A 26,506-nucleotide genomic window follows, 5' to 3' on the forward strand; every position below is an offset into this window, starting at 1 on the left:
ATCGGAGGAAATATGTATTTTGTGGCTCTCAAATGTTTTTAGTTATGCATGTTATACCCCATGGATAATTTACTGTAAGCCAACTATTTGAAGCCATAAGTGAAAGATCTGAGTAACAATTTGGTCAGCCTGTTTTTTACAGATAAATCCCATTTTACATGTTAAGACACTTCCAAAGCACTTTTATAATAATGTCCACATGGGGGGGCTGATACCGTCTGGAACACATTCGGCGTGGAATGAGTTACCCCCTCCTTCCCACTGCTGGGAACAGTCAAAACTAGGCTGAACCACAAAGTGAAAGTATTTTCTTAGCTCGTAAGATTTGCCACGAGGACTGGACTATAGGGAGATTGGAATCAAATTGTAAGTATTATTTTGCTGCGTAACTTTTGGTCGTAACTGAACAGTCTAGAAAAACGCATGACACCTACATGTTTGTAGAGGTGTTGACTAACAGTAAAATCACACTATATGCTCCCAACAATTGAATGGGTCAACCCAAGAACAATAATTTCGGCAATGCAGTGATTTTATTTATTTTTTTATCTCACTGTATTGCCATTCTTATCTAGTACTCTAATTTCGTTTTCTGCATTGTTGATTAGTGCCCGTAAGTAAGATTTTCACTGTTAGTCGACAAGTATTATTTGACAAATTTAGATTTTTGCCAAAACGTTGGTTGTTAGGTTTACTCTTTAAATTGTTGGGAGTGTATATAGTGTGAGACTTTATTTTTTGTACATTGACCCTGCTCGCTTTTAGTAAGCGAGCAAAAAAAGGCAATGCTTGTATTAGTCAATGCATATTAATCAGGCTATCCACTGTTGCTCTCAGATTTTAATTTGGCTCAACCACTGATTGTCAGGTGTGAACCCTTTCCTGTGGAGAGACCACTGTTTCACAGAACCCCTGTTTGTTTTTCTACTAAGGAGAAAGGCCTTAACATGGCATTAGTCTTCAGCTTGTCCACTCATGTTTCTCCTCATCACTGGGATGGAGACATCCAAAAGTAAGTCATTATGCATGCACAATTTGTAATACTTTTGCCAACACCACAACTTCCAAAATGCTCACAACGAATGGTCCAGGAGTTTTGTTTTATCCAAACTACACTGTCAGATGTAACATTTTCTGTACCACAGTCCTGTTTAATTTTGTTTTTCTATCTACTGCTTAAACAGGTCTAAGTCAGGGCCCAGAGTTGAAGCAGGTCGTCCAGGTGGACTCTGGGAAAGATGCAGTCCTAGAGTGCTCTGTGAACATCAGTGAGAAATCCCCTGGTAATGTAAACATAGAGAAGGTCGTGTGGTGGAGGCTGGACCAGAATGGTCTTCACAAAGGTGGACCTGTGTTCATATGCAACATATTCAATCAACAATCCTCCAATCCCAGGTTGCAGCTGAACCCAAAATATCAGCTTCCCATGCCACCTGCCAATGAGAAAGACAAAGTTGTGTCCCTGTTGGTCAAAGAAACCCAGCCTGAAGACGAGGGTCCGTATGAGTGTGTGGTGAACACTGACAGTGGAATCACACATTGTAACTTCATGCTGAAGGTCACAGGTAAGCTCACAGGTAACCTCACAGGTCAGCTCAAAGCTTTTGGACTCAAATGTTTATAGGTAGGGCCCTGAGTATTTCCCAGTCAGGAAAAACTAAGGACTTTACACAGTTTTGAATTCAAAGTGCCTTCCTCACACCCTAACACTGACCATTTAGTATTCTCCTTTTTGCATCATGATTTCCACTGTGCAGAGGATCCATCAAGAATTCTTGCTTTTCTCACATTAACCTCTGTTAGTATCCAATATAAATTGACTTACCCTACAAACATGACCTAATTGATTGCATACCTGAATGTGACGTGATTTTCATTTATAATGATTCTGATTTTGTGTGTTAGTGTTACAGTACGAGCCCAGCACTGAAAAGGAGATTCCAAAGAACAGTTACATGAGTGTGGCTGCTGTATTTGTGGTAGTAGGCTCTCTTGCCATTGGACTGCTGCTTCTCAAGCTGTTTCAAGCCAGAAGACTCAGACAAGGTGAGCACACAGGGTCATGTCCATTAGGGCACACTGTTGCAAAATGCTTCAAGAAGTTATTAAGATAGTTCCTCCCCATTTCAGACTGCTTCTTTCCATGTCATGCCTAGTGAACATGACCCTGCTTTTCACAGTCTCCACAGAAAGAATGTGGAGGTCTGGGAAGATTAGTTAAGTACTTCCTGTCCTAGCTAAATACCATGATATTTTTATTTGACTAGGCAAGTCAGTTAAGAACAAATTCAAATTTTCAATAACGGCCTAGGAACAGTGGGTTAACTGCCTGTTCAGGTGCAGAACAACAGATTTGTACCTTGTCAGCTTGGGGATTCGATCTTGCAACCTTTCAGTTATTAGTCCAACACTCTAACCCCTGTAAAAGGTTACTTCTGGTTTCTCTTTCCAGATGAACCCTTGATACAAGAGGACTCTGTTGTGCCAGAAGGTATGTTTGAGTATGTTATTTGTCTACCTAATGGAAGAGGATTCCTGTCCAAACTATCAAAGTGTATCAAATGTCTGTAAAATGCACTTTATAAAATGTCTCACCAACCACCAGGCTACCCTGCCGCCCCAGGGTAGCCTGGTGGTTGGTGAAACATTTTATAAAGTGCATTTTACAGACATTTGATACACTTTGATAGTTTGGACAGGAATCCTCTTCCATTAGAGCGTTGGACTAGTAACCGGAAGGTTGCAAGTTCAAAACCCCCGAGCTGACAAGGTACAAATCTGTCGTTCTGCCCCTGAACAGGGGCACTGTTCCTAGGCCGTTATTGAAAATAAGAATTTGTTGACTTGCCTAGTTAAATAAAGGTTAAACATTTTTAAAATTCCGGGCATTCTCGTGGTTGGCAGGCTGCATCACATCCGGCTGTGATTGGTAGTCCCATAGGGCGGCGCACAATTGGCCCAGCGTCGTCCGGGGTAGGCCATCATTGTAAATACGAATTTGTTCTTAACTGACTTGCCTAGTTAAATTGAAAAAATAACAGTGTTCCTATTGTCCCCTGTGGAACCAGAGCCTCAGGATACAGCAGTCCCAGCAGAGCACAACCCCAGCACCAGGACAGGACCGTTTTCATAGCGACAGATGTATTATCAGGGGTGCCATGGGCTCTCTTCTCTGTCGATGTCATGTCTGCTCTGTCTCTCACATCACATCGCTAACTGAATGTGAATGCTTTGCCTGGAGGAGGGAGCAATCTGGCTCAACACTATTCTGTTCCCCCTCTGCAGGAGAAATGGAGTGCACGCATTGTCCTGCTACCAAGCTAATTGTTAGCAGCATTGTCTGTAGTTGTTAATCACACCAGACTATTCTTTCATAATTGTTTTATATATTGTAACTAAAACCTGATATAAAACAAATGCACATATTTAGTGGACATTGATTTGACAGTGAAGACACTAGTGTGATACAGTAGCAGTGTGTGAAATTGATCTTGACAGAACACCTTTACTTTGTGCATCACAATTTGAAGAAGTCATTTATTCAGAAGCCAATATTGTGTTTTAGTTCATTTGAGTTGACAAATGCCATGTTTTTTATTGTTACAAAGTGGGATTCAAATGTATTTAATTGTCATTTTTTTGTAAACAATCTACATAAAATACTCTGTCAAAGTGGAAGAAAAAATAACATAAAAATACTGTAGCGACCCAAACAGCTGTGTTATGTATTATGCTGTTGGTGTTGTTGTACTTACCAGTACGCAGTGTTCGCGGGGTCCAACATGCCAGTCAATCTGCTATCTGCCAACCACGGGAATGCCTGGAATGTTCTTGTGCCGGGCATCCTGGTGGCTGGTGGAGCAGCAGGGGGGTGGAGCATCGCAGGTTTAAGGCCATGTTTAGCCATTGTTCTCTCTTACTTCTGGTCTTCACAAGAGATGGTCACGGTTGTTTATATGGATATCCTTCATTTATTTGGCGTGGGCTATGGCCGAACAGTAGCCTGTGTGGAGTTGGGTTAATAAACCGTGAATTCGTCAACTCAACCCTCTGTCTGGACAATTGTATCTTTATGATCTAGCCAGGTCATTACAATACCTTTAAGTATTCAAACCCCTGAGTCGATACATAGTAGAAACACCAGCTGTGGGTCTTCCTGGGTAAATAAGAGCTTTGCACACCTGTATTGTGCAATATTGGTCCCTTATTATTTTCATAATTCTTCAGGTTTTTGGGATCTTGGCTAAACAGCAATTTTCAAGTCTTGCCATAGATTTTCAAGCTAATTTAAGTACAAAACTGTAACTTGGCCAGTCAGGAACGTTCACTGTCTTCTAGGTAAGCTACTCCAGTGTAGATTTGGCCTTGTGTTTTAGGTTATTGTCCTGCTGAAAGGAGAATTCCTCTCCCAGTGTCTGGTGTAAAGCAGACAGGTTTTCCTCCAGGATTGTACCTGTGCCGAGCTCCATCCCGTTTCTTTTTAACTAGTATTTGCCGATGTCAAGCATACCCGTACCATGAACCAGCCACCTACATGCTTGAAAATAAGTTTTTTTTTTTTGCAGTATTACTTTAACGCCTTGTTGCATACACAATGCATGTTTTGGAATATATTTTATTCATATTTTCGCTGTCAATTAGGTTATTTATGTGGAGTCACTCCATTGTTGTCGATCCATCCTCAGTTTTCTCCCATCACAGCCATTGAACTCTGTAGCTGTGTTATAAAAACACCAATGGGCTCATGGTATTTGTATTTAATAAAGATCCCCATTAGTTCCTGCCAAGGCAGCAGCTGCTCTTCCTGGGGTCCAGGAACATTAAGGCAGTTATATACAATTTAAAATATTACATTTCATACCACTTTTCACAACACATTAAGTGTGTTCCCTCAGGCCACTACTCACTACCACATATCTACAATACAAAATCTATGTGTACGTGTGTGCAGAGTGCGTGTCTTATCATGTGTACAGTATGTGTGTCTGTGCCTGTGTATCTTCACACTCCACTGTTCCATCAGGTGTATTTTTATCTGATTTCTACTGCTTGCATCAGTTACCGGATGTGGAATAGAGTTCCATGTAGTCATGGCTCCATGAAGTACTGTGCGGCTCCCATAGTCTGTTCTGGATTGTAAAAAGACCCTTGGTGGCATGTCTTGTGGGGTATGCATGGGTGTCCGAGCTGTGTCTCAGTACTTTAAACAGACACCTCGGTGCATTCAGCATGTCAACACTTCTTACTGAAACAAGCACAACAAATCTCTCCTCCACTTTGTGCCACGAGAGATTTACATGCATATTGTTGTGTCTTTACTATGAATTATATGATATGACATGCTATTTTATCAAATTAATTCTCTAATTAATATTACCTGATTAAACTAATCATGTACAGTGCCTTGCGAAAGTATTCGGCCCCCTTGAACTTTGCGACCTTTTGCCACATTTCAGGTTTCAAACATAAAGATATAAAACTGTATTTTTTTGTGAAGAATCAACAACAAGTGGGACACAATCATGAAGTGGAACGACATTTATTGGATATTTCAAACTTTTTTAACAAATCAAAAACTGAAAAAATTGGGCGTGCAAAATTATTCAGCCCCCTTAAGTTAATACTTTGTAGCGCCACCTTTTGCTGCGATTACAGCTGTAAGTCGCTTGGGGTATGTCTATCAGTTTTGCACATCGAGAGACTGAATTTTTTTCCCATTCCTCCTTGCAAAACAGCTCGAGCTCAGTGAGGTTGGATGGAGAGCATTTGTGAACAGCAGTTTTCAGTTCTTTCCACAGATTCTCGATTGGATTCAGGTCTGGACTTTGACTTGGCCATTCTAACACCTGGATATGTTTATTTTTGAACCATTCCATTGTAGATTTTGCTTTATGTTTTGGATCATTGTCTTGTTGGAAGACAAATCTCCATCCCAGTCTCAGGTCTTTTGCAGACTCCATCAGGTTTTCTTCCAGAATGGTCCTGTATTTGGCTCCATCCATCTTCCCATTAATTTTAACCATCTTCCCTGTCCCTGCTGAAGAAAAGCAGGCCCAAACCATGATGCTGCCACCACCATGTTTGACAGTGGGGATGGTGTGTTCAGCTGGGTTGCTTTTACGCCAAACATAACGTTTTGCATTGTTGCCAAAAAGTTCAATTTTGGTTTCATCTGACCAGAGCACCTTCTTCCACATGTTTGTGGTGTCTCCCAGGTGGCTTGTGGCAAACTTTAAATGACACTTTTTATGGATATCTTTGAGAAATGGCTTTCTTCTTGCCACTCTTCCATAAAGGCCAGATTTGTGCAATATACGACTGATTGTTGTCCTATGGACAGAGTCTCCCACCTCAGCTGTAGATCTCTGCAGTTCATCCAGAGTGATCATGGGCCTCTTGGCTGCATCTCTGATCAGTCTTCTCCTTGTATGAGCTGAAAGTTTAGAGGGACGGCCAGGTCTTGGTAGATTTGCAGTGGTCTGATACTCCTTCCATTTCAATATTATCGCTTGCACAGAGCTCCTTGGGATGTTTAAAGCTTGGGAAATCTTTTTGTATCCAAATCCGGCTTTAAACTTCTTCACAACAGTATCTCGGACCTGCCTGGTGTGTTCCTTGTTCTTCATGATGCTCTCTGCGCTTTTGACGGACCTCTGAGACTATCACAGTGCAGGTGCATTTATACGGAGACTTGATTACACACAGGTGGATTGTATTTATCATCATTAGTCATTTAGGTCAACATTGGATCATTCAGAGATCCTCACTGAACTTCTGGAGAGAGTTTGCTGCACTGAAAGTAAAGGGGCTGAATAATTTTGCACGCCCAATTTTTCAGTTTTTGATTTGTTAAAAAAGTTTGAAATATCCAATAAATGTCGTTCCACTTCATGATTGTGTCCCACTTGTTGTTGATTCTTCACAAAAAAATACAGTTTTATATCTTTATGTTTGAAGCCTGAAATGTGGCAAAAGGTCGCAAAGTTCAAGGGGGCCGAATACTTTCGCAAGGCACTGTAAATGTCATTAAGTCGGGGGAACCCCGGAAGAATGTTTATAGAGCTGTTGTCTTCCGAATAAACACTTAAAGATCTGTTAATCTTTTATATCAATAGCAGTCAATTATTAATTGTCACCTTATTCAGTCTCATCTGAACGTCGTAAAATTCTTGGTTATCGTCACAAACCCTGGCTAACAAGTTGAATCAGCAATACAACATTTGGTTTAATTATTTATTTACTAAATACCTAAATAAATCACACAGAATTACATATGCACAGGATGAATCTGAGGAACAAAAGGATTGGTTCTCTATCGGACCTTATGAAGCTATGCTATCGTAAATTTGGAATCTTATGCATTCTTAATAACCACCCATTCGGAAAAAGGAAAATGCAAGAAACATTTTTACTCTGAGCTGCGTTTCGATAGATTGGTCGAAGATGGAAGGCTGGGTTGACCAGCAGAGATCTCCCTTGTCCTTTGAAGAATATTTCTGGGCGGATACGTTGTAGTCTGTCGTCGTGTGGTAGAATGGATACGTTGTAGTACCCTGTCGTTCTGAAGAGTTTGTCCGTCATTTCCTAGGCTACGCACGTTTACAGTTGCTGCTGATAATTCGACATCTAGGATGTATCACTTCTTTAGTGAATAAGAGTTCAAAGTTCATACCAAGTTGCCATACTCAGCTCATGCTATATTCTGGCTGGTGTAGTCAATTCATCTTTCCAGCGTGGTGATCGTCACCTTCACGTTGAAATTAGCCCTTTTGAACATATGGACACCAGTCCTACGTCGTCGGGAACTAAAGTTAATTTTGATAGGTTGTAGTTGATAAACGTATGAGTCCTCACGTATAAGTCCTCACGTCATCGGGAACCCAAGGTTGACTTTCGTCAACGGGCTTTTGTAGCGGGGGATTGAAGGGTGTTTCAAATTTCTCAACCAATGTCTGTTCACTTGGGCGTGGCCACTGAGTGATCATAGTTTACTTTAAGAAAACAATTATTTCATTTAGAAGCTAAAATTACATTTCAAATTTTCACAAATAGTTTCATATTTAAAAATGAAAATTGCACAAGAATTCCATGTGAATCTGATAACTAGAATGTGTAGACTTTCCAAGATACAATTTATGTCGTCCTATCATCAGATATAATATCCTGGCTCCACAATGCCTTGAACTGTCTGTGTATAAGATCAATTCAGGATTTTCCAACTAATGACTCTATAAAGCTATCAGAGAGCTGATCCAAATCCAACTCACAACAGTTGTGTTCAAGTAATGTGGTATCTGTAGGATACATCAGAGTAGCTGGATTTCATGGTGTGCCACGTTGTATGGTGATGTTAGGAGCCTCCACTACTTTAGTAGCGTCCGTAGCTTCTTTGTTAATGGGATATTGTTTTGTCTGAGTTGGGACAACACCTGTCAAGCACACTGGTTCCATTTCCACAGTCATTTTTCTTCGTAGTCCAGATAGCATGGTTCTGAACTATAGATTCCTGGAGTTGTCTAATTTGTAATGTCACTTTTCCTTCAGAAATGTTCAGTATAGAGTCAAGTTGCATAATAACATCAAGGCCTAAAATAGGTTGTTCAAATGAGCCTATCCACACCCATGCATCAATCTTCCTTGGACCAATAGAAATTGATAATGGTTTGGTCTGTTTCATATCTGTCTTCCCCTCCACTCCTGTTGCTCCCATCTTCTTGCCCGAATACTGAGGACATATATGTTTTGCATAAGATGTGGGCAATACAATGACTTCAGCACCCGTATCTACCAAAAAATCTACTGCAAAGTTATTAACCATCATGTTCACATATATTCCATCCGATTTCAGCTGAGATGGTACGTAAGAGGGAGTCTATTAGTTTCCCTCCACAGCATCCAGCAAACTCTGCTGCTGAGCCGGAGAAAGCTTCTTCAATTTCTGCATCAGCATTGTGTCGTTGGGGCTGTTGTCTTTCACTCGGAACCTGCACAACTCTGATAACAGACGGTTTATTATGTTGATTGATGTCTCTGTCCAGTCGTGACAACCTGTCGGTGATGTCGCCGTAGTTTTGCCTCTCCCAGTCATTAGTTGTGGAAACAAGTTTTTTGCTAATCATCATGTATGGATTGGATCAGCTGATGAGTGATTGCCCATTTTTGGAGGAATTGAGTGTATCTTCATCTCCCATTTCAGGTAAGCCACTGAGTCTGACCACCTCTGATCTAAACCTTCCTTCAATTCAACAAACGCTTCTTTTGGTTTTTGAACACATTTGGTTCTCTCTCCCCAGTTGGTGGTTGCATTGGTCAGACCCTTAAGGAAAACATGTATGGCTCTCCATCCATCAACCACATCTTGCTCTTCACCACCCACAGCTCTATAAACCTTTTCTTCAACTACACCATCTTCACGCTTGTTAAAAACAAAGGCTAATAACTGGAACCCATCATAAGGATGTTGATAGTTGAGTTTCTTATAACGCTTCAAATGGTCCCATGTTTTCATACCCATTTCTCAGGGATGTTTCAAAGTTTCGACCATTCATCCAACTGTTTTGTAAATGCTGATTTATGTGTGATTACTGTCAATGGAGGTTTCTCTTTACTACCTTTTACAGCCTGGTTGGCCTAAGACATTGTTCGTCACCGCTGTCACTATCTGTTGACTCAAAGCCAGGCAGTGCTGACCAGATGCTTGAAACCCGATCATCCTTGCGCAACTCAGCCTGAGGGTGGATTGAAGGAACAAAGGGTCCTCCACATGTTGGAGCCAAGTCTGGTTTTATGACCCTTGTCTTCAAGGTTTAGATTTGTCCACCAAGAGCTTTCACACTTCTTTTTTTTTCTCTGCAATGTCCTATCCATGATTCTCCAGAAATGATTTCTCATCCCGCTTCCTTACTTCGGCTAATACAGTTAAAGACCATTGTGTCTTTATCAAGGAATTAGATATTTTCTGTATTTTTCCCCAAGCTTTTTGTATATCAGACAGATTCCATATTCCATCTTTGTCAACAATGACAAAATATTTATTTATTATCTCTTGCCTACACTCCTCTACTTTGAAATGGTTCTTCATATCACTAGACAGTGAATTTAAAATATTTTTCATGCTCACATCCGGAGGAGCTGTTCCGCCCTTTTCTAGAGTGGTTTTCTCACTTAACAATGGCATTATATTAACTTCAAAAGTTGTATAATATATATCTCTATGTTTATATATTTATTTAACCCCATACACATATGTATATAACCCATTTTCAGGACTCAAACCTCTGTTTTAGAACACAAATTGTTTTTGTAGGGTCTGGTTACCCATAAAGACTTGTGTTCACTTCAAACTGGATCAACACACAGTTGATAGGTTTTTCTTGTTGTTTTTGAGTCTAATTCATCCGTGTCACGGCACCAAATGTTAGCAGTTGATGTTATTAAGAATAACACAGACCCCAAGTAAATCAGGGGGAGGAAAATAGGTTTATTCGAGGAGAACAAATCATACGGGGAGGTAGATGGTCATTCTCCCCTGTCCTCAGTGATGCTCTCCCAGTGATTATCTCCTGTGGTTCTCCACAGAACAAAGGGACAGGGTGTAGTTTATAACCCAGCCCTATCCTGTGCTTGACCAATTAGAATTACTTGCAATAAAACGGTATCCTATTTCAGGTTGGACCAATGGGAACGTGCCACACCGTAAGTTCAGGACTCCTAACAGATGTTGAACTGAAAACCAACTATTTCCATAGATAATTCCCTATTACAGAAAAACCACTATTTCCATTGATCGTTGTTACTCTATTGACTTCTCGTCCTCTGTCTCTGCATTGTGTATTTATCTTCGAAATATTCTTATTGTTGGTAACAGGCTGATTGGTCAGCTATTTGAGCGGTAAAGAGGGCTTTACTATTCTTGAGTAGGGGAATGACTTTTGCTTCCCTCCAGACCTGAGGGCACACACTTTCTAGTAAGCTTAGATTGAAGATATGACAAATAGGAGTGGCAATATGGTCCGCTATTATTTTCAGTCATTTTCCATCCAAGTTGTCAGACCCCCGTGGCTTGTCACTGTTGATGGTGACATCCCTAAGCAGTTCCCTCCCTATCCTCTAGTTCAGAAGGACGACTGTATCTTTGGTGTGTCTGGGCCAGTAAAGACTGCAGAGGGGACCATTTCTTTGATGTGTTTGATACCATTCCATTTACTCCATTCCAGACATTACTATGAGTCATCCTCCCCTCATCAGCCTCCACTGGTCTGGGTGGTTTAATACATCATCCACAGCATTTATTAACTTGACCATGCTTAACGAGATATTAAACGTCTGATTTGTTATTGTTAGCCATCTACCAATCACTGCCCTTTATGAGGCTTTAGAAACCCTCGTGGTCGTTCTAGTTGAATCTCTGCTTGAAACTCCCTACTTGACTGAGGGATCTTACAGATATGGACAGAGGAAAGGGTAGTCATTCAAACATGATGTCAACCAGTGGAGACCCGTCATTCAGGGCAGGTGGGGCAGGGCCCACACTTTTTTGGGGGGGGTGGGGGTCTTGCCTGTTTTGTATGTTATTTGGGCATTAATACGTGACACATATCAGTTTGCAAACAATGTAAAAAAAAAAGTAATTGAGTTAATAAATCCGCATAAAAACATGATCTCTTTTTTGCTTTCTTGAGTAAGGCAGCTCCAAAATGCAGGTGTTTCAGCCTAGCTCAGTGCTTTCTGTGGTGGTGGGGCAGCCAGTGGAAAATACAGAGCGTTGCGCCTGATTGGCTCAGTTTTCTGTCATGATTGGCTCAGTTTTCTGTCACTCAAAGGACAGTACGTCATCCCCAATTCTAAGGCTGGAGCTCCTTGTTACCTCATATCCCAGCGATTATGCCTTGCATTACGCCTGGGAAGAAACATTTGCTCAACTTGCCATTGGTTCAACCATTGGCTCAACTTACCCCATGGCCATTGGCTCAACTTACTCAAGGCAAACATGTTGACTAAATTAGCCCACACAGCTACATGGATGCACTTTCATGCTAGGTTTACGACCTCATATTGAAGCTTATAGAGACCTCAACAGATGTGTAGAACAATCTTAAAATGATCTACTTTGGTTTAGAAACCAGCATCATGAAACCTCTAGTGTTTTAGATGTTATATACGTGTTATCAGAACTATTGCATTTGTGGTTTCTATCTGATTTAACTTGAGATGAATGAAATTATAACTTTACATTCTGACCTGGACACATGGTGGCCTCGCGCTATTAGACTTTCGCGTGCACCAATGACAGTGGGCATTCATGCTGGGATTGTAGGCCAATTTGGAACTCTAGAATGACTTACATTACCAGTCATGCTATATTATGTAAGATGAATTTAGTTCTTATGTGTTAATTAACCAATTCAATTTAAAACACTCTGTCCGTTTCTGAGAATTTGTAAGATCCTTATTTGCATAAAATAGACAGAGACCAGTCAACCAAAATTAGCCAATAGCGTTTATTCCCGAGAGCTCTGGTCATAATACCATGTACCTTGGTTTATGTACCTCATATTTTGTCCAATAGCTTTTTAGATGTCCCTCCTCTTCTCCGACAAAGAAAAAGCAGCTTCAAAAGTCCATTCCAACCCCTTAACGCACATACATTACACACTAAATCTGGATTATCTCCTGAAGTCTCATCACAGTTTATTACCACTTAGCTGACAGTTCCAGTCCCCCCCAGATACGGAAAACCTGGAGGGGTTCTCGCTCTCTTATTTTATATCCACAGAGTTATAGCTGAGTCGGTTCAAACATAGTTTAAGGATCCTCTTTGTTTTTGTTAGGCACACACATGCATTCCTCTCGTCCCCCCTCCAACCCAGTTGGAGCTGTGTTTATTATTTTGAATTACTCCTTGTTCATGCTACATAACCTCTAATCCTAATGGTTAAGTTTCTGGGTAGAATTATTTAATCATTTATCTTAAACCTTGATAAAATATCTTAACAATTATCCAATCTGCTGGCATGGAATTTTGTGATACTGTATCGTATTGCATCTCATAAAGCAAAGAGTTCCAGAGGAGAAGTGCTGATATGAATAAGATTATATGGACTGAACGGCTACTCTTAGACTCTTTGATTGCAAAATTCTGGTAACTTGACCAAATTCTCCAGCTTTTATAGGAATCACAATATGGGCAATGGAAAATGATGGGGACCCCTGTAAATAATTAGCAATGGAGCAAGGTTCGACTTTAGTACATTTCAATAGTCATGGGGTGCTGAATGTTTCATTGCTGAATCATAGAGCTCTAATCTGGCTCACTTTCCTCTATCATAGATCACAGGAGCAGGGACACATTCCATCAAAGCTCGCAGGGACACATCCCATCAGAGCTCGCAGGGACCCATCCTGTCAGAGCTCACAGGGACCCATCCCATCAGAGCTCATAGGAGCAGGAACACGTCCCATCAGAGCTCACAGGAGCAGGAACACTTCCCGTCAGAGCTCACAGGAGCAGGAACACGTCCCATCAGAGCTCACAGGAGCAGGAACACGTCCCGTCAGAGCTCACAGGAGCAGGGACACATCCCATCAGAGCTCACAGGAGCAGGAACACGTCCCATCAGAGCTCACAGGAGCAGGAACACGTTCCGTCAGAGCTCACAGGAGCAGGAACAAGTCCCATCAGAGCTCACAGGAGCAGGAACACATCCCGTCAGAGCTCACAGGAGCAGGAACACGTCCCATCAGAGCTCACAGGAGCAGGAACACATCCCATCAGAGCTCACAGGAGCAGGAACACGTCCCATCAGAGCTCATAGGAGCAGGAACACGTCCCATCAGAGCTCACAGGAGCAGGAACACATCCCGTCAGAGCTCACAGGAGCAGGAACACGTCCCATCAGAGCTCACAGGAGCAGGAACACATCCCATCAGAGCTCACAGGAGCAGGAACACGTCCCATCAGAGCTCATAGGAGCAGGAACACATCCCGTCAGAGCTCACAGGAGCAGGAACACGTCCCATCAGAGCTCACAGGAGCAGGAACACTTCCCATCAGAGGTCACAGGAGCAGGAACACGTCCCATCAGAGCTCACAGGAGCAGGAACACGTCCCATCAGAGCTCACAGGAGCAGGGACATGTCCCGTCAGTCATGAAGCATCTCACAAGGTAAGGTTTGTCCTTATGAAATTGGAGTTGGGTGAGAAAGAATCCTAAAGATGGTCCAATGGGCATGGTGTGAAGCCTCTCTCTTTGTGTCAGTCTGCTAAATCTCCTGATGTCCTCTAGGGTGAGATTCAGGTCCTGCTGAACAACTTGCAGCAGGAGATGAAGTACATGCAGGGGTAGCTCAATACCAGGATATCATCCCTGCGCAGAGGGTGGGCATCCCTACCACCCTCCCAACAGTCAGCGTCCCTGCGACCAATGCAATGCTCCAACACCATCTCCAATCACCACCATGGTGGGACCAACGTGGAATGATGGAGTGAATACCACATGTGGAGATTTCTACTGCAAGAGAAAGGGTAATTTAAGCTTTCTTTTATGAGTAAGGAAATTGCTACTCCCGAGTGGTGAAGCGGTCTAAGGCACTGCATCTCAGTGCTAGAGGCGTCACTACAGACACCCTGGTTCGAATCCAGGCTGTATCACAACCGGCCGTGATTGGGAGTCCCATAGGGCGGCGCACAATTGGCCCAGTGTCGTCCGGGTTTGGCCGGTGTAGGCCGTCATCGTAAATGAGAATTTGTTCTTAACTGACTTGCCTAGTTAAATAAAGGTTAAATAAAAATACATAAAAAATGTAATTAGTGGTTGTTCTGTATGGTGACATGAGTAGAGTGGACTGACTTCTCCCACTTGTCACAGATACCTGGAGTAGATGTGGTGCATTGTTCCATAATGACCATCACCGAGGCCAACCCTCAGAGCCAGACTGGCAGCCGGCCGGGGGCTGAGCCTGAGACACCTGCTGTAGCGCTTCAGAACAGTGGATGATGGATCTTCAGGAGAGGGAAGTAGATTCATCTATCTGATGAGAAAGACCACTCCTTAAGGAACCTGTTTAAATATTCTTTGTAGACACAAAACTGACCCCAAGGCTGAGGTATTCACTTTAAATCATGTCAGTTAAAAATAGCGCCTGATCATTGTATTTTAACTGTGAGAATGGTACTAATCATTTGGAGAATTTGTTGATGTGGTTTACAGAACAAGCCTGTACCACCACCTCCCCCGATGGGAATGTATCTGGGGAACTCTGGTCTTCCCAAAGGGGGGAATCCTTACTTCAGGAAAGCAGGTGAATATGGTTTAATTGAAATGCTGTGCCAGCCAATTATCGCTTTCTCTGGTGATCTCCTGCCTGCTAACATCTTTCCTCTAGTCTAACAGCAGGTCTATGGGAAAAATATCCCAGGATGCTCTACTCTGATGGGACCACCTCAACACCATCAAGCCAGCTCCGTTGACAGTTCCCTGCCCAACACTCCACCTTCGTGGCACAGATGACAGAAACTTGCCCCTGGAACTCTACCCTACTTTGGTATGAATCCTTCCAAAGTTAATTGATTTCATAAACGGAGCTTTTTACAGTTGCATAGCAAGTGGTTGAAGTAGCAGCACTGTTTTTCATTTAGTCTCACAGGCCATTTGCCCAGAGGGACCATATCCACACATGAATATTTCAGACTTCAGCATAGAAAAACGATTGAAAAAAGTATCCCTCTCTACTTCATGTCTTGATGTTCACATTAATTTAATATGCTGTATGTTCTATCATCATTTATAGTTGCTATATGTTACATACTGTACAGATGTACAATATGTAAATCAATATTTTATTAATATATGAACGTGCATTACAAAAAATATAGAAAAGCATTTTTAATGTACCACCATATACAGCATCTCAATATACAACTTTTATGTATGGGTACCTCACTTGAGATCAGTGATGAACTGTTTTCTAATAGGATATTTCCTGTATCAGGTTTAGCTCCAGTGTTTGGCCCAGAAATGTTTCCTTTTGTGTTTCCAGCTCTCTGAGGCCTGGCCCTCAAAAGTACCCAAATTGTTGGCTTTATGCAGACACCTCTCCCCCCCACTAGAGAGAGTTGTTCTCACACCCTGACTTGAAGTTTACCAACAGTAGGTGCTGTGTGCACTGTCTTTAGTTCCAGACCCATTCTAACCTGATTCAATAAGCAATTGACCAGACACACTCTAACCTGATTCAATAAGCAATTGACCAGACCCACTCCAACCTGATTCAACAAGCAATTGACCAGACCCACACTAACCTGATTCAACAAGCAATTTACCATGGTCTTCAATTTAGACCATAATTATTGAATCAGGTGTGTATACACACTTCCTCCACAGTGTAGCTTTCTAAGGGAGATGTCATGTTATATAATTTGCTGTTAAATATGTTGTGGTGAGGTTATGTTATGTGGTGAACCATTCACCTCTATGTCTGGGAGTAGAAGATATGTTATGTAGTGAACAGTGGTGGAACAAATACCCAACTGTCATACTTGAGTAAAAGTAAAGATACCCTAATAGAAAATGACTCAAGTCAAGGTGAAAGCCAACCAGTAAAATACTATTTGAGTAAAAGTCTAAAAGTATTTTGTTTTAAGTATACTTATTTATCAAAGGTAAATGTAATTGCTAAAATATAAGTAATTTTACATTCCTTATATTAAGCAAACCAGATGGTACGATTTAAGTACTTTTGGGTGTCAGGGAAAATGTATGGAGTAAAAAGTACATTATTTTCTTTAGGAATGTAGTGAAGTAAAAGTAATCAAAAATATAAAGAGTAAAGTACAAATAACTAAAAATAACTACTTAAGTAGTACTTTAAAGTATGTTTACTTAAGCACTTTACACCACTGGTAGAGAACCATTAAAAAAAACATTAAAAAAACAAGAAAATGGTGCCATCTGGTTTGCTTAATATAAGGAATTTTAAATGATTTCTACTTTTATTTTTCATACTTAAGTATATTTTAAACCAAATACTTTTAGACTTTTATTAAAGTAGAACTTTTTCTGGGTGACTACTTTTACTTGAGTCATTTTCTATTAAGGTATCTTTACTTTTACTCAAGTATGACCACACAGATAATTTACTGTAAGACAACTATTTGAAGCCATAGGTAAAAGATCTGAGTAACGATTTGGTCAGCCTGTTTTTTACAGATAAATCCCATTTTACATGTTAAGACACTTCCAAAGCACTTTTAATAATGTCCACATGGTGGGGCTGATACCGTCTGGAACACATTCGGCGTGGGAATGAGTTACCCCCTCCTTCCCACTGCTGGGAACAGTCAAACGAGGCTGAACCTCGAAGTGAAAGTATTTTCTTAGCTCGTAAGATTTGCCACGAGGACTGGACTATAGCGAGATTGGAATCAAATTGTAAGTATTTTGTTTATTGCTGCTGTAACTTTTGGTCGTAACTGAACAGTCTAGAAAAACGCATGACACCTACATGTTTGTAGAGGTGTTGACTAACAGTAAAATCACACTATATGCTCCCAACAATTGAATGGGTCAACCCAAGAACAATAATTTCTGCAATGCAGTGGGGTTTTTTTTAAACTCACTTTATTGCCTGTCTTAATTTGTTCTGTAATTTCGTTTTCTGCATTGTTGATTAGTGCCCGTAAGTAAGCGTTTCACTGTTAGTCGACAAGTATTATTTGACAAATAAAATTAGATTTTTGCCAAAACGTTGGTTGTTAGGTTTACTCTTTAAATTGTTGGGAGTGTATATAGTGTGAGACTTTATTTTTTGTACATTGACCTTTGCTAGCTTAGTAAGCAAAAATAGCATGTTGAGTCAATGCTTGAGTCACTGTTGCTCTCATATTTTAATTTGGCTCAACCACTGATTGTCAGGTGTGAACCCTTTCCTGTGGAGAGACCATTGTTTCACAGAACCCCTGTTTTTTTCTACTAAGGAGAAAGGCCTTAACATGGTGTTGGTCTTCAGCTTGTCCACTCTCATGTTTCTCCTCATCACTGGGATGGAGACATCCAAAAGTAAGGCATTCTGCAGGCACAATTTGTAGTACTTCTACCAACATAACTTCCAAAATGCTCACACCGAATGGTCTAGGAGTTTTGTTTTATCCAAACTACACTTGTCAGTTGTAACATTTTCTGTACTACAGTCCTGTTTAATTTTGTTTTTCTATCTACTGCTTAAACAGGTCTAAGTCAGGGCCCAGAGTTGAAGCAGGTCGTCCAGGTGGACTCTGGGAAAGATGCAGTCCTAGAGTGCTCTGTGAACATCAGTGAGAAATCCCCTGGTAATGTAAACATAGAGAAGGTCGTGTGGTGGAGGCTGGACCAGAATGGTCTTCACAAAGGTGGACCTGTGTTCATATGCAACATATTCAATCAACAATCCTCCAATCCCAGGTTGCAGCTGAACCCAAAATATCAGCTTCCCATGCCACCTGCCAATGAGAAAGACAAAGTTGTGTCCCTGTTGGTCAAAGAAACCCAGCCTGAAGACGAGGGTCCGTATGAGTGTGTGGTGAACACTGACAGTGGAATCACACATTGTAACTTCATGCTGAAGGTCACAGGTGAGCTCACAGGTCAGCTCACAGGTCAGCTCACAGGTAACCTCACAGGTCAGCTCACAGGTAACCTCACAGGTCAGCTCACAGGTAACCTCACAGGTCAGCTCAAAGCTTTTGGAATCAAATGTTTATAGGTAGGGCCCTGAGTATTTCCCAGTCAGGAAAAACTAAGGGCTTTACACAGTTTTGAATTCAAAGTGCCTTCCTCACACCCTAACACTGACCATTTAGTATTCTCCTTTTTGCATCATGATTTCCACTGTGCAGAGGATCCATCAAGAATTTGTGCTTTCGTCACATTAACCTCTGTTAGTATCCAATATAAATTGACTTACCCTACAAACATGACCTAATTGATTGCATACCTGAATGCGATGTGCTTTTCATTTATAATGATTCTGATTTTGTGTGTTAGTGTTACAGTACGAGCCCAGCACTGAAAAGGAGATTCCAAAGAACAGTTACATGAGTGTGGCTGCTGTATGTGTGGTAGTAGGCTCTCTTGCCATTGGACTGCTGCTTCTCAAGCTGTTTCAAGCCAGAAGACTCAGACAAGGTGAGCACCCAGGGTCATGTCCATTAGGGCACACTGTTGCAAAATGCTTCAAGAAGTTATTCAGATAGTTCTTCCCCATTTCAGACTGCTTCTTTCCATGTCATGCCTAGTGAACATGACCCTGCTTTTCACAGTCTCCACAGAAAGAATGTGGAGGTCTGGGAAGATTAGTTAAGTACTTCCTGTCCTAGCTAAATGCCATGATATTTTTTTATTTTATTTGACTAGGCAAGTCAGTTAAGAACAAATTGGAGATTTGTTGGAGATGCTTGGAGGAGTGTTGAGTTCAATTTATTGCATCTGCTTTGATTTGAGTTATGCTAGTACATTTATGCACATTTTACTGAAAGCAGCACATTTTTCTGAATCTATCCCTTGCTATTGGTTCTGTTTAGCTGTCATTTGGAAAGTGGTAGCAGGACCCATCAGGTTGTCCTTGCTACAACCAAAGTGCTACTGTTATCAGATATCCTATCAATTCAAGGTTTGGATGATATTTACACTGAACATAAATATAAATGCAACATGTCAAGTGTTTGTTTCATGACCTGAAATATAAAATCCCAGAAGTGTTCCATATGCAGAAATATCTTCTCTCATTGTGAACAACTTTGTTTACATCCCTTGTGAGCATTTCTCCTTTGACGAGAACCCATCCACCTGACAGGTGTAGCATATCAAGAAGCTGATTTAAACAGCATGCTCATTACACAGGTGCACCTTGTGCTGGGGACAGTAAAAGGCCAGTTTTGTCACTATGCCTCAGATGTCTCAAGTTGAGGAAATCTCCACTAGAGCTGTAGCCAGATAATTTAATGGTCATTTCTCTACCATAAGCTGCCTCCAATGTTGTTTTAGGGAATGTGGCAGTGTCCAACCGCTGAGCATGTGTATGGTGTCTTGTGGGCAAGTGGTTTTCTGATGTCAATGTTGTGAACAATGTGCCCTGTTTGTGGCTGCGAGGTTATGTTTTAGGCAGATAAGCTAAGGACAACGAACACAATTGTAATGCTTAGATGGCAAGATCTCAAGGCCCATTTCTTTTGAAGGTATCTGTGACCAACAGATGCATATCTGTATTCCCAGATTAGGGCCTAAATAATATATTTAAATTGACTGATTTTAGGTCATATGAAATGTAACTCAGTATATTCTTTACAATTGTTTCATGCAGCATTTTATATTTTTGTTGAAGATATGTGTTTGTAGTGAGGAAGTGCTGTGCCTCTCTCCAGTCTAGCATTGCTAGATCATAGGCTGTGTTTACACAGGCAGCCCAAGACTGATTTTATTCATTTTTTTATTACCACAATTGACCTTTTGGGCAATCAGATCCGCTCTCTTGCCAATAAATGGGCCAAAGATCAGTTCGGTTGCCTGTGTGAACTCAGCCTGAGTCATATCAGATCTCTGATCAGTGGGCCAGGTAGTTATGACCCTGATAGTGTCGTCTCCTCTGTGTTGTGTGGTAAAGTAGACTGCCCCGAGGAACCTGAAGAGAAGGAGCAGAAGGAGGAGGCACCACAGCCCTCTGCCCCCTCGGGAGTTGCCGCCAACGCAGCCGCCCCCTCCGGCCGAAGAAACCCCCCAGGGGGCATGTCCAGCCTCATCCTGGGTTGAGGTCTGGTTTTGTTGGAACGTTTTTATTTTTGAAAGAATTGCCCCCATTTCCCCCTTCCCCACCTCAGTCCCACTGTTCTTCCCCACTGTCTGATACAATCCACCACGTCCCCTCTGAGCCATGGAATTTCCCCCCTACCTGCCAACCCCCTCATGTTTTTACTTTTTTCCTAATTAAAGAGAACCGTTGACAGAAGCACTTTATGTATCTCTTTTTCCCCTCCCCCCATTTCAGTCCATTCTGTAGTGTGCCTATATTGCGCCTGATGGAAAGGGCATGTTTTTGCTTGTCTCATTCTCGCCCTGTTGTAAATGGTAAAGAAAAGTATTCAAAAACGATTTGATGCGTGAATTTCTAAATACAATAAAGATTGATATGAATTTGTTCATTTTGCTCCTGGTTTAATTTTTATCGGAGGAAATATGTATTTTGTGGCTCTCAAATGTTTTTAGTTATGCATGTTATACCCCATGGATAATTTACTGTAAGCCAACTATTTGAAGCCATAAGTGAAAGATCTGAGTAACAATTTGGTCAGCCTGTTTTTTACAGATAAATCCCATTTTACATGTTAAGACACTTCCAAAGCACTTTTATAATAATGTCCACATGGGGGGGCTGATACCGTCTGAAACACATTCGGCGTGGAATGAGTTACCCCCTCCTTCCCACTGCTGGGAACAGTCAAAACTAGGCTGAACCACAAAGTGAAAGTAATTTCTTAGCTCGTAAGATTTGCCACGAGGACTGGACTATAGGGAGATTGGAATCAAATTGTAAGTATTATTTTGCTGCGTAACTTTTGGTCGTAACTGAACAGTCTAGAAAAACGCATGACACCCACATGTTTGTAGAGGTGTTGACTAACAGTAAAATCACACTATATGCTCCCAACAATTGAATGCGTCAACCCAAGAACAATAATTTCTGCAATGCCAATGCAGTGGGTTTTTCTTTTTAAACTCACTGTATTGCCTGTCTTAATTTGTTCTGTAATTTCGTTTTCTGCATTGTTGATTAGTGCCCGTAAGTAAGCGTGTCACTGTTAGTCGACAAGTATTATTTGACAAATAAAATGTGATTTTTGCCAAAACGTTGGTTGTTAGGTTTACTCTTTAAATTGTTGGGAGTGTATATAGTGTGAGACTTTATTTTTTGTACATTGACCCTGCTCGCTTTTAGTAAGCGAGCAAAAAAAGGCAATGCTTGTATTAGTCAATGCATATTATTCAGGCTATCCACTGTTGCTCTCAGATTTTAATTTGGCTCAACCACTGATTGTCAGGTGTGAACCCTTTCCTGTGGAGAGACCACTGTTTCACAGAACCCCTGTTTGTTTTTCTACTAAGGAGAAAGGCCTTAACATGGCATTAGTCTTCAGCTTGTCCACTCATGTTTCTCCTCATCACTGGGATGGAGACATCCAAAAGTAAGTCATTATGCATGCACAATTTGTAATACTTTTGCCAACACCACAACTTCCAAAATGCTCACAACGAATGGTCCAGGAGTTTTGTTTTATCCAAACTACACTGTCAGATGTAACATTTTCTGTACCACAGTCCTGTTTAATTGTGTTTTTCTATCTAGTGCTTAAACAGGTCTAAGTCAGGGCCCAGAGTTGAAGCAGGTCATCCAGGTGGACTCTGGGAAGGATGCAGTCCTGGAGTGCTCTTTGAACTTCAATGGGATATCTCCTGGTATTGTAAACATAGAGCTGGTCGTGTGGCGGAGGCTGGACCAGAATGATCTTCACAAAGGTGGACCTGTGTTCATATGCAACATATTCAATCAACAATCCTCCAATCCCAGGTTGCAGCTGAACCCAAAATATCAGCTTCCCATGCCACCTGCCAATGAGAAAGACAAAGTTGTGTCCCTGTTGGTCAAAGAAACCCAGCCTGAAGACGAGGGTCCGTATGAGTGTGTGGTGAACACTGACAGTGGAATCACACATTGTAACTTCATGCTGAAGGTCACAGGTAAGCTCACAGGTAACCTCACAGGTCAGCTCAAAGCTTTTGGAGTCCCAACGTTTATAGGTCGGGCCCTGAGTATTTCCCAGTCAGGAAAAACGAAGGGCTTTACACATACGCTGCTCAAAAAAATAAAGGGAACGCTAAAATAACACATCCTAGATCTGAATGAATGAAATATTCTTATAAAATTATTTTTTCTTTACATAGTTGAATGTGCTGACAACCAACATCACACATTGTCAATGGAAATCAAATTTATCAACCCATGGAGCTCTGGATTTGGAGTCACACTCAACATTAAAGTGGAAACCCACACTACAGGCTGATCCAACTTTGATTTAATGTCCTTAAAACAAGTAAAAATGAGGCTCAGTAGTGTGTGTGGCCTCCACGTGCCTGTATGACCTCCCTACAACCCCTGGGCATGCTCCTGATGAGGTGGCGGATGGTCTCCTGAGGGATCTCCTCCCAGACTGGGACTAAAGCATCCGCCAACTACTGGACAGTCTGTGGTGCAACGTGGCGTTGGTGGATGGAGCGAGACATGATGTCCCAGATGTGCTCAATTGGATTCAGGTCTGGGGAACGGGCGGGCCAGTCCATAGCATCAATGCCTTCCTCTTGCAGGAACTGCTGACACACTCCAGCCACATGAGGTCTACAATTTTCTTGCATTAGGAGGAACCCAGGGCCAACCGCACCAGCATATGGTCTCACAAGGGGTCTGAGGATCTCATCTCGGTACCTAATAGCAGTCAGGCTACCTCTGGCGAGCACATGGAGGCCCCCCAAAGAAATGCCACCCCACACCATGACTGACCCACCGCCAAACCGGTCATGCTGGAGGATGTTGCAGGCAGCAGAAAGTTCTCCACGGCGTCTCCAGACTGTCATGTCTGTCACATGTGCTCAGTGTGAACCTGATTTCATCTGTGAAGAGCACAGGGCGCCAGTGGCGAATTTGCCAATCTTGGTGTTCTCTGGCAAATGCCAAACGTCCTGCACAGTGTTGGGCTGTAAGCACAACCCCCTCCTGTGGACGTCGGGCCCTCATACCACCCTCATGGAGTCTGTTTCTGACCGTTTGAGCAGACACATGCACATTTGTGGCCTGCTGGAGGTCATTTTGCAGGGCTCTGGCAGTGCTCCTCCTTGCACAAAGGCGGAGGTAGCGGTCCTGCTGCTGGGTTGTTGCCCTCCTACGGCCTCCTCCACGTCTCCTGATGTACTGGCCTGTCTCCTGGTAGCGCCTCCATGCTCTGGACACTACTCTGACAGACACAGCAAACCTTCTTGCCACAGCTCGCATTGATGTGCCATCCTGGATGAGCTGCACTACCTGAGCCACTTGTGTGGGTTGTAGACTCCGTCTCATGCTACCACTAGAGTGAAATCACCGCCAGCATTCAAAAGTGACCAAAACATCAGCCAGGAAGCATAGGAACTGAGAAATGGTCTGTGGTCACGACCTGCAGAACCACTCCTTTGTTGGGGGTGTCTTGCTAATTGCCTATAATTTCCACCTGTTGTCTATTCCATTTGCACAACAGCATGTGAAATGTATTGTCAATCAGTGTTGCTTCCTAAGTGGACAGTTTGATTTCACAGAAGTGTGATTCACTTGGAGTTACATTGTTGTTTAAGTGTTCCCTTTATTTTTTTGAGCAGTGTAGTTTTGAATTCAAAGTGCCTTCCTCACACCCTAACACTGACCATTTAGTATTCTCCTTTTTGCATCATGATTTCCACTGTGCAGAGGATCCATCAAGAATTTGTGCTTTTTTTTTTCTCACATTAACCTCTGTTAGTATCCAATATAAATTGACATACCCTACAAACATGACCTAATTGATTGCATACCTGAATGTGACGTGATTTTCATTTATAATGATTCTGATTTTGTGTGTTAGTGTTACAGTACGAGACCAGCACTGAAAAGGAGATTCCAAAGAACAGTTACATGAGTGTGGCTGCTGTATGTGTGGTAGTAGGCTCTCTTGCCGTTGGACTGCTGCTTCTCAAGCTGTTTCAAGCCAGAAGACTCAGACAAGGTGAGCACCCAGGGTCATGTCCATTAGGGCACACTGTTGCAAAAATGCTTCAAGAAGTTATTCAGATAGTTCTTCCCCATTTCAGACTGCTTCTTTCCATTTCATGCCTAGTGAACATGACCCTGCTTTTCAGTCTCCGCAGAGAGGAATGCAGAGTACTGGGAAGATTAGTAGAGTACTTTCTGTTCTGGCTAAATGCCAGGATGTTGCTGTAGAATAAGTGGAATGGAGAACTAACTCAGACAAGATGACTTAGTTTAGTTTTTATTGTTTTAGTTTCTCTATTGCTCTCCTTCTCCTCCCCAGATGGGAATTCAGGATTTGTTATTCTATTGTCTCTGTAACAAATCACCAACCATGATAGAGCACACAGTATCAACCCCTGTAAAAGGTTGCTTCTGGTTTCCCTTTCCAGATGAACCAGTGACACAGGAAGACTCTGTTTGAGTATATTATATTTGTCTACCTAATGGAAGAGGATTCCTGTCCAAACAATCAAATTCATAGTCAAATGCAGTTTATAAAATGTGTATGGTAAAATAGTGTATAACAGTGTTGGTATTCCTGTTGTCCCCCATGGAACCAGAGCCTGAGGATACAGCAGTCCCAGCAGAGCACCAGGACAGGACTGTTTCCGTAGCGTCGGAGTGTTACCAGGAGTGTTACCAGGAGTGTTACCAGGAGTGTTACCAGGAGTGTTACCAGGAGTGTTATGATTCTGGCACTGTAATTAAAAGTATTCAACCCCTGTAGATTTCTTCACATTTTGTTACAATGAGGAATACAAATTGATTTAACTGTTATTCTGGAGATGGGATTTTGTCCTGGGTTTTGGTGGTGGGGAGTGCAGACAGGGCTGGAGAGAGCTGGCTGGGGTTTTGTTCTGTGTTTTGGTGGTGGGGAGTGCAGGCAGGGCTGGAGAGAGCTGGCTGGGGTTTTGTCCTGTGTTTTGGTGGTGGGGAGTGCAGGCAGGGCTGGAGAGAGCTGGCTGTGGTTTTGTCCTGTGTTTTGGTGGTGGGGAGTGCAGGCAGGGCTTGAGAGAGCTGGCTGGGGTTTTGTCCTGTGTTTTGGTGGTGGGGAGTGCAGGCAGGGCTGGAGAGAGCTGGCTGGGGTTTTGTCCTGTGTTTTGGTGGTGGGGAGTGCAGACAGGGCTGGAGAGAGCTGGCTGGGGTTTTGTCCTGTGTTTTGGTGGTGGGGAGTGCAGGCAGGGCTGGAGAGAGCTGGCTGGGGTTTTGTCCTGGGTTTTGGTGGTGGGGAGTGCAGGCAGGGCTGGAGAGAGCTGGCTGGGGTTTTGTCCTGTGTTTTGGTGGTGGGGAGTGCAGGTAGGGCTGGAGAGAGCTGGCTGGGGTTTTGTCCTGTGTTTTGGTGGTGGGGAGTGCAGGCAGGGCTGGAGAGAGCTGGCTGGGGTTTTGTCCTGTGTTTTGGTGGTGGGGAGTGCAGGCAGAGCTGGAGAGAGCTGGCTGGGGTTTTGTCCTGTGTTTTGGTGGTGGGGAGTGCAGGCAGGGCTGGAGAGAGCTGGCTGGGGTTTTGTCCTGTGTTTTGGTGGTGGGGAGTGCAGGCAGGGCTGGAGAGAGCTGGCCGGGGTTTTGGTGGTGGGGAGTGCAGGCAGGGCTGGAGAGAGCTGGCTGGGGTTTTGTCCTGTGTTTTGGTGGTGGGGAGTGCAGGCAGGGCTGGAGACAGCTGGCTGGGGTTTTG

General features: G+C 42.5%; 3 protein-coding genes across 10 annotated transcripts; all 3 read left to right on the forward strand.

Moving 5' to 3' along the window:
• Positions 1–199: 199 nt before the first annotated feature.
• On the forward strand, positions 200–16,357 carry LOC110486901 (uncharacterized). 8 transcript variants are annotated; one of them, XM_090197194.1, is made up of 11 exons: positions 238–366; positions 933–1,012; positions 1,185–1,565; positions 1,906–2,046; positions 2,453–2,491; positions 13,330–14,165; positions 14,286–14,524; positions 14,868–15,105; positions 15,210–15,300; positions 15,385–15,543; positions 15,646–15,878. In XM_090197194.1, the coding sequence occupies exons 2-6, from the start codon at positions 976–978 to the stop codon at positions 13,440–13,442; spliced, it is 711 nt and encodes a 236-aa protein (XP_090053320.1). In that variant the 5' UTR covers positions 238–366; positions 933–975; the 3' UTR covers positions 13,443–14,165; positions 14,286–14,524; positions 14,868–15,105; positions 15,210–15,300; positions 15,385–15,543; positions 15,646–15,878. The 8 variants fall into 8 exon arrangements, with proteins under 8 accessions (XP_090053322.1, XP_090053320.1, XP_090053319.1 ...); XM_090197193.1 differs by lacking the exon at positions 15,646–15,878 and adding an exon at positions 16,039–16,357 and having other exon boundaries at positions 14,868–15,300; XM_090197192.1 differs by having other exon boundaries at positions 14,868–15,300; positions 15,646–15,937.
• Positions 16,358–17,335: 978 nt separating this feature from the next.
• On the forward strand, positions 17,336–21,165 carry LOC149978971 (uncharacterized). The gene is made up of 5 exons (XM_090197191.1): positions 17,336–17,429; positions 17,913–18,056; positions 18,227–18,607; positions 19,020–19,160; positions 20,635–21,165. Exons 2-5 carry the CDS (start codon positions 17,990–17,992, stop codon positions 20,778–20,780), a joined length of 735 nt encoding a protein of 244 aa, XP_090053317.1. The 5' UTR covers positions 17,336–17,429; positions 17,913–17,989; the 3' UTR covers positions 20,781–21,165.
• Positions 21,166–21,457: 292 nt separating this feature from the next.
• On the forward strand, positions 21,458–25,258 carry LOC110486895 (uncharacterized). Its single transcript, XM_090194538.1, has 5 exons — positions 21,458–21,557; positions 22,067–22,210; positions 22,383–22,763; positions 24,671–24,811; positions 25,227–25,258. Exons 2-5 carry the CDS (start codon positions 22,174–22,176, stop codon positions 25,256–25,258), a joined length of 591 nt encoding a protein of 196 aa, XP_090050664.1. The 5' UTR covers positions 21,458–21,557; positions 22,067–22,173.
• Positions 25,259–26,506: the final 1,248 nt, after the last annotated feature.

Source organism: Oncorhynchus mykiss, chromosome 13 (assembly GCF_057628025.1).
Source record: "Oncorhynchus mykiss isolate SJ-2025 chromosome 13, ASM5762802v1, whole genome shotgun sequence".
Classification (NCBI taxonomy): domain Eukaryota; kingdom Metazoa; phylum Chordata; class Actinopteri; order Salmoniformes; family Salmonidae; genus Oncorhynchus; species Oncorhynchus mykiss.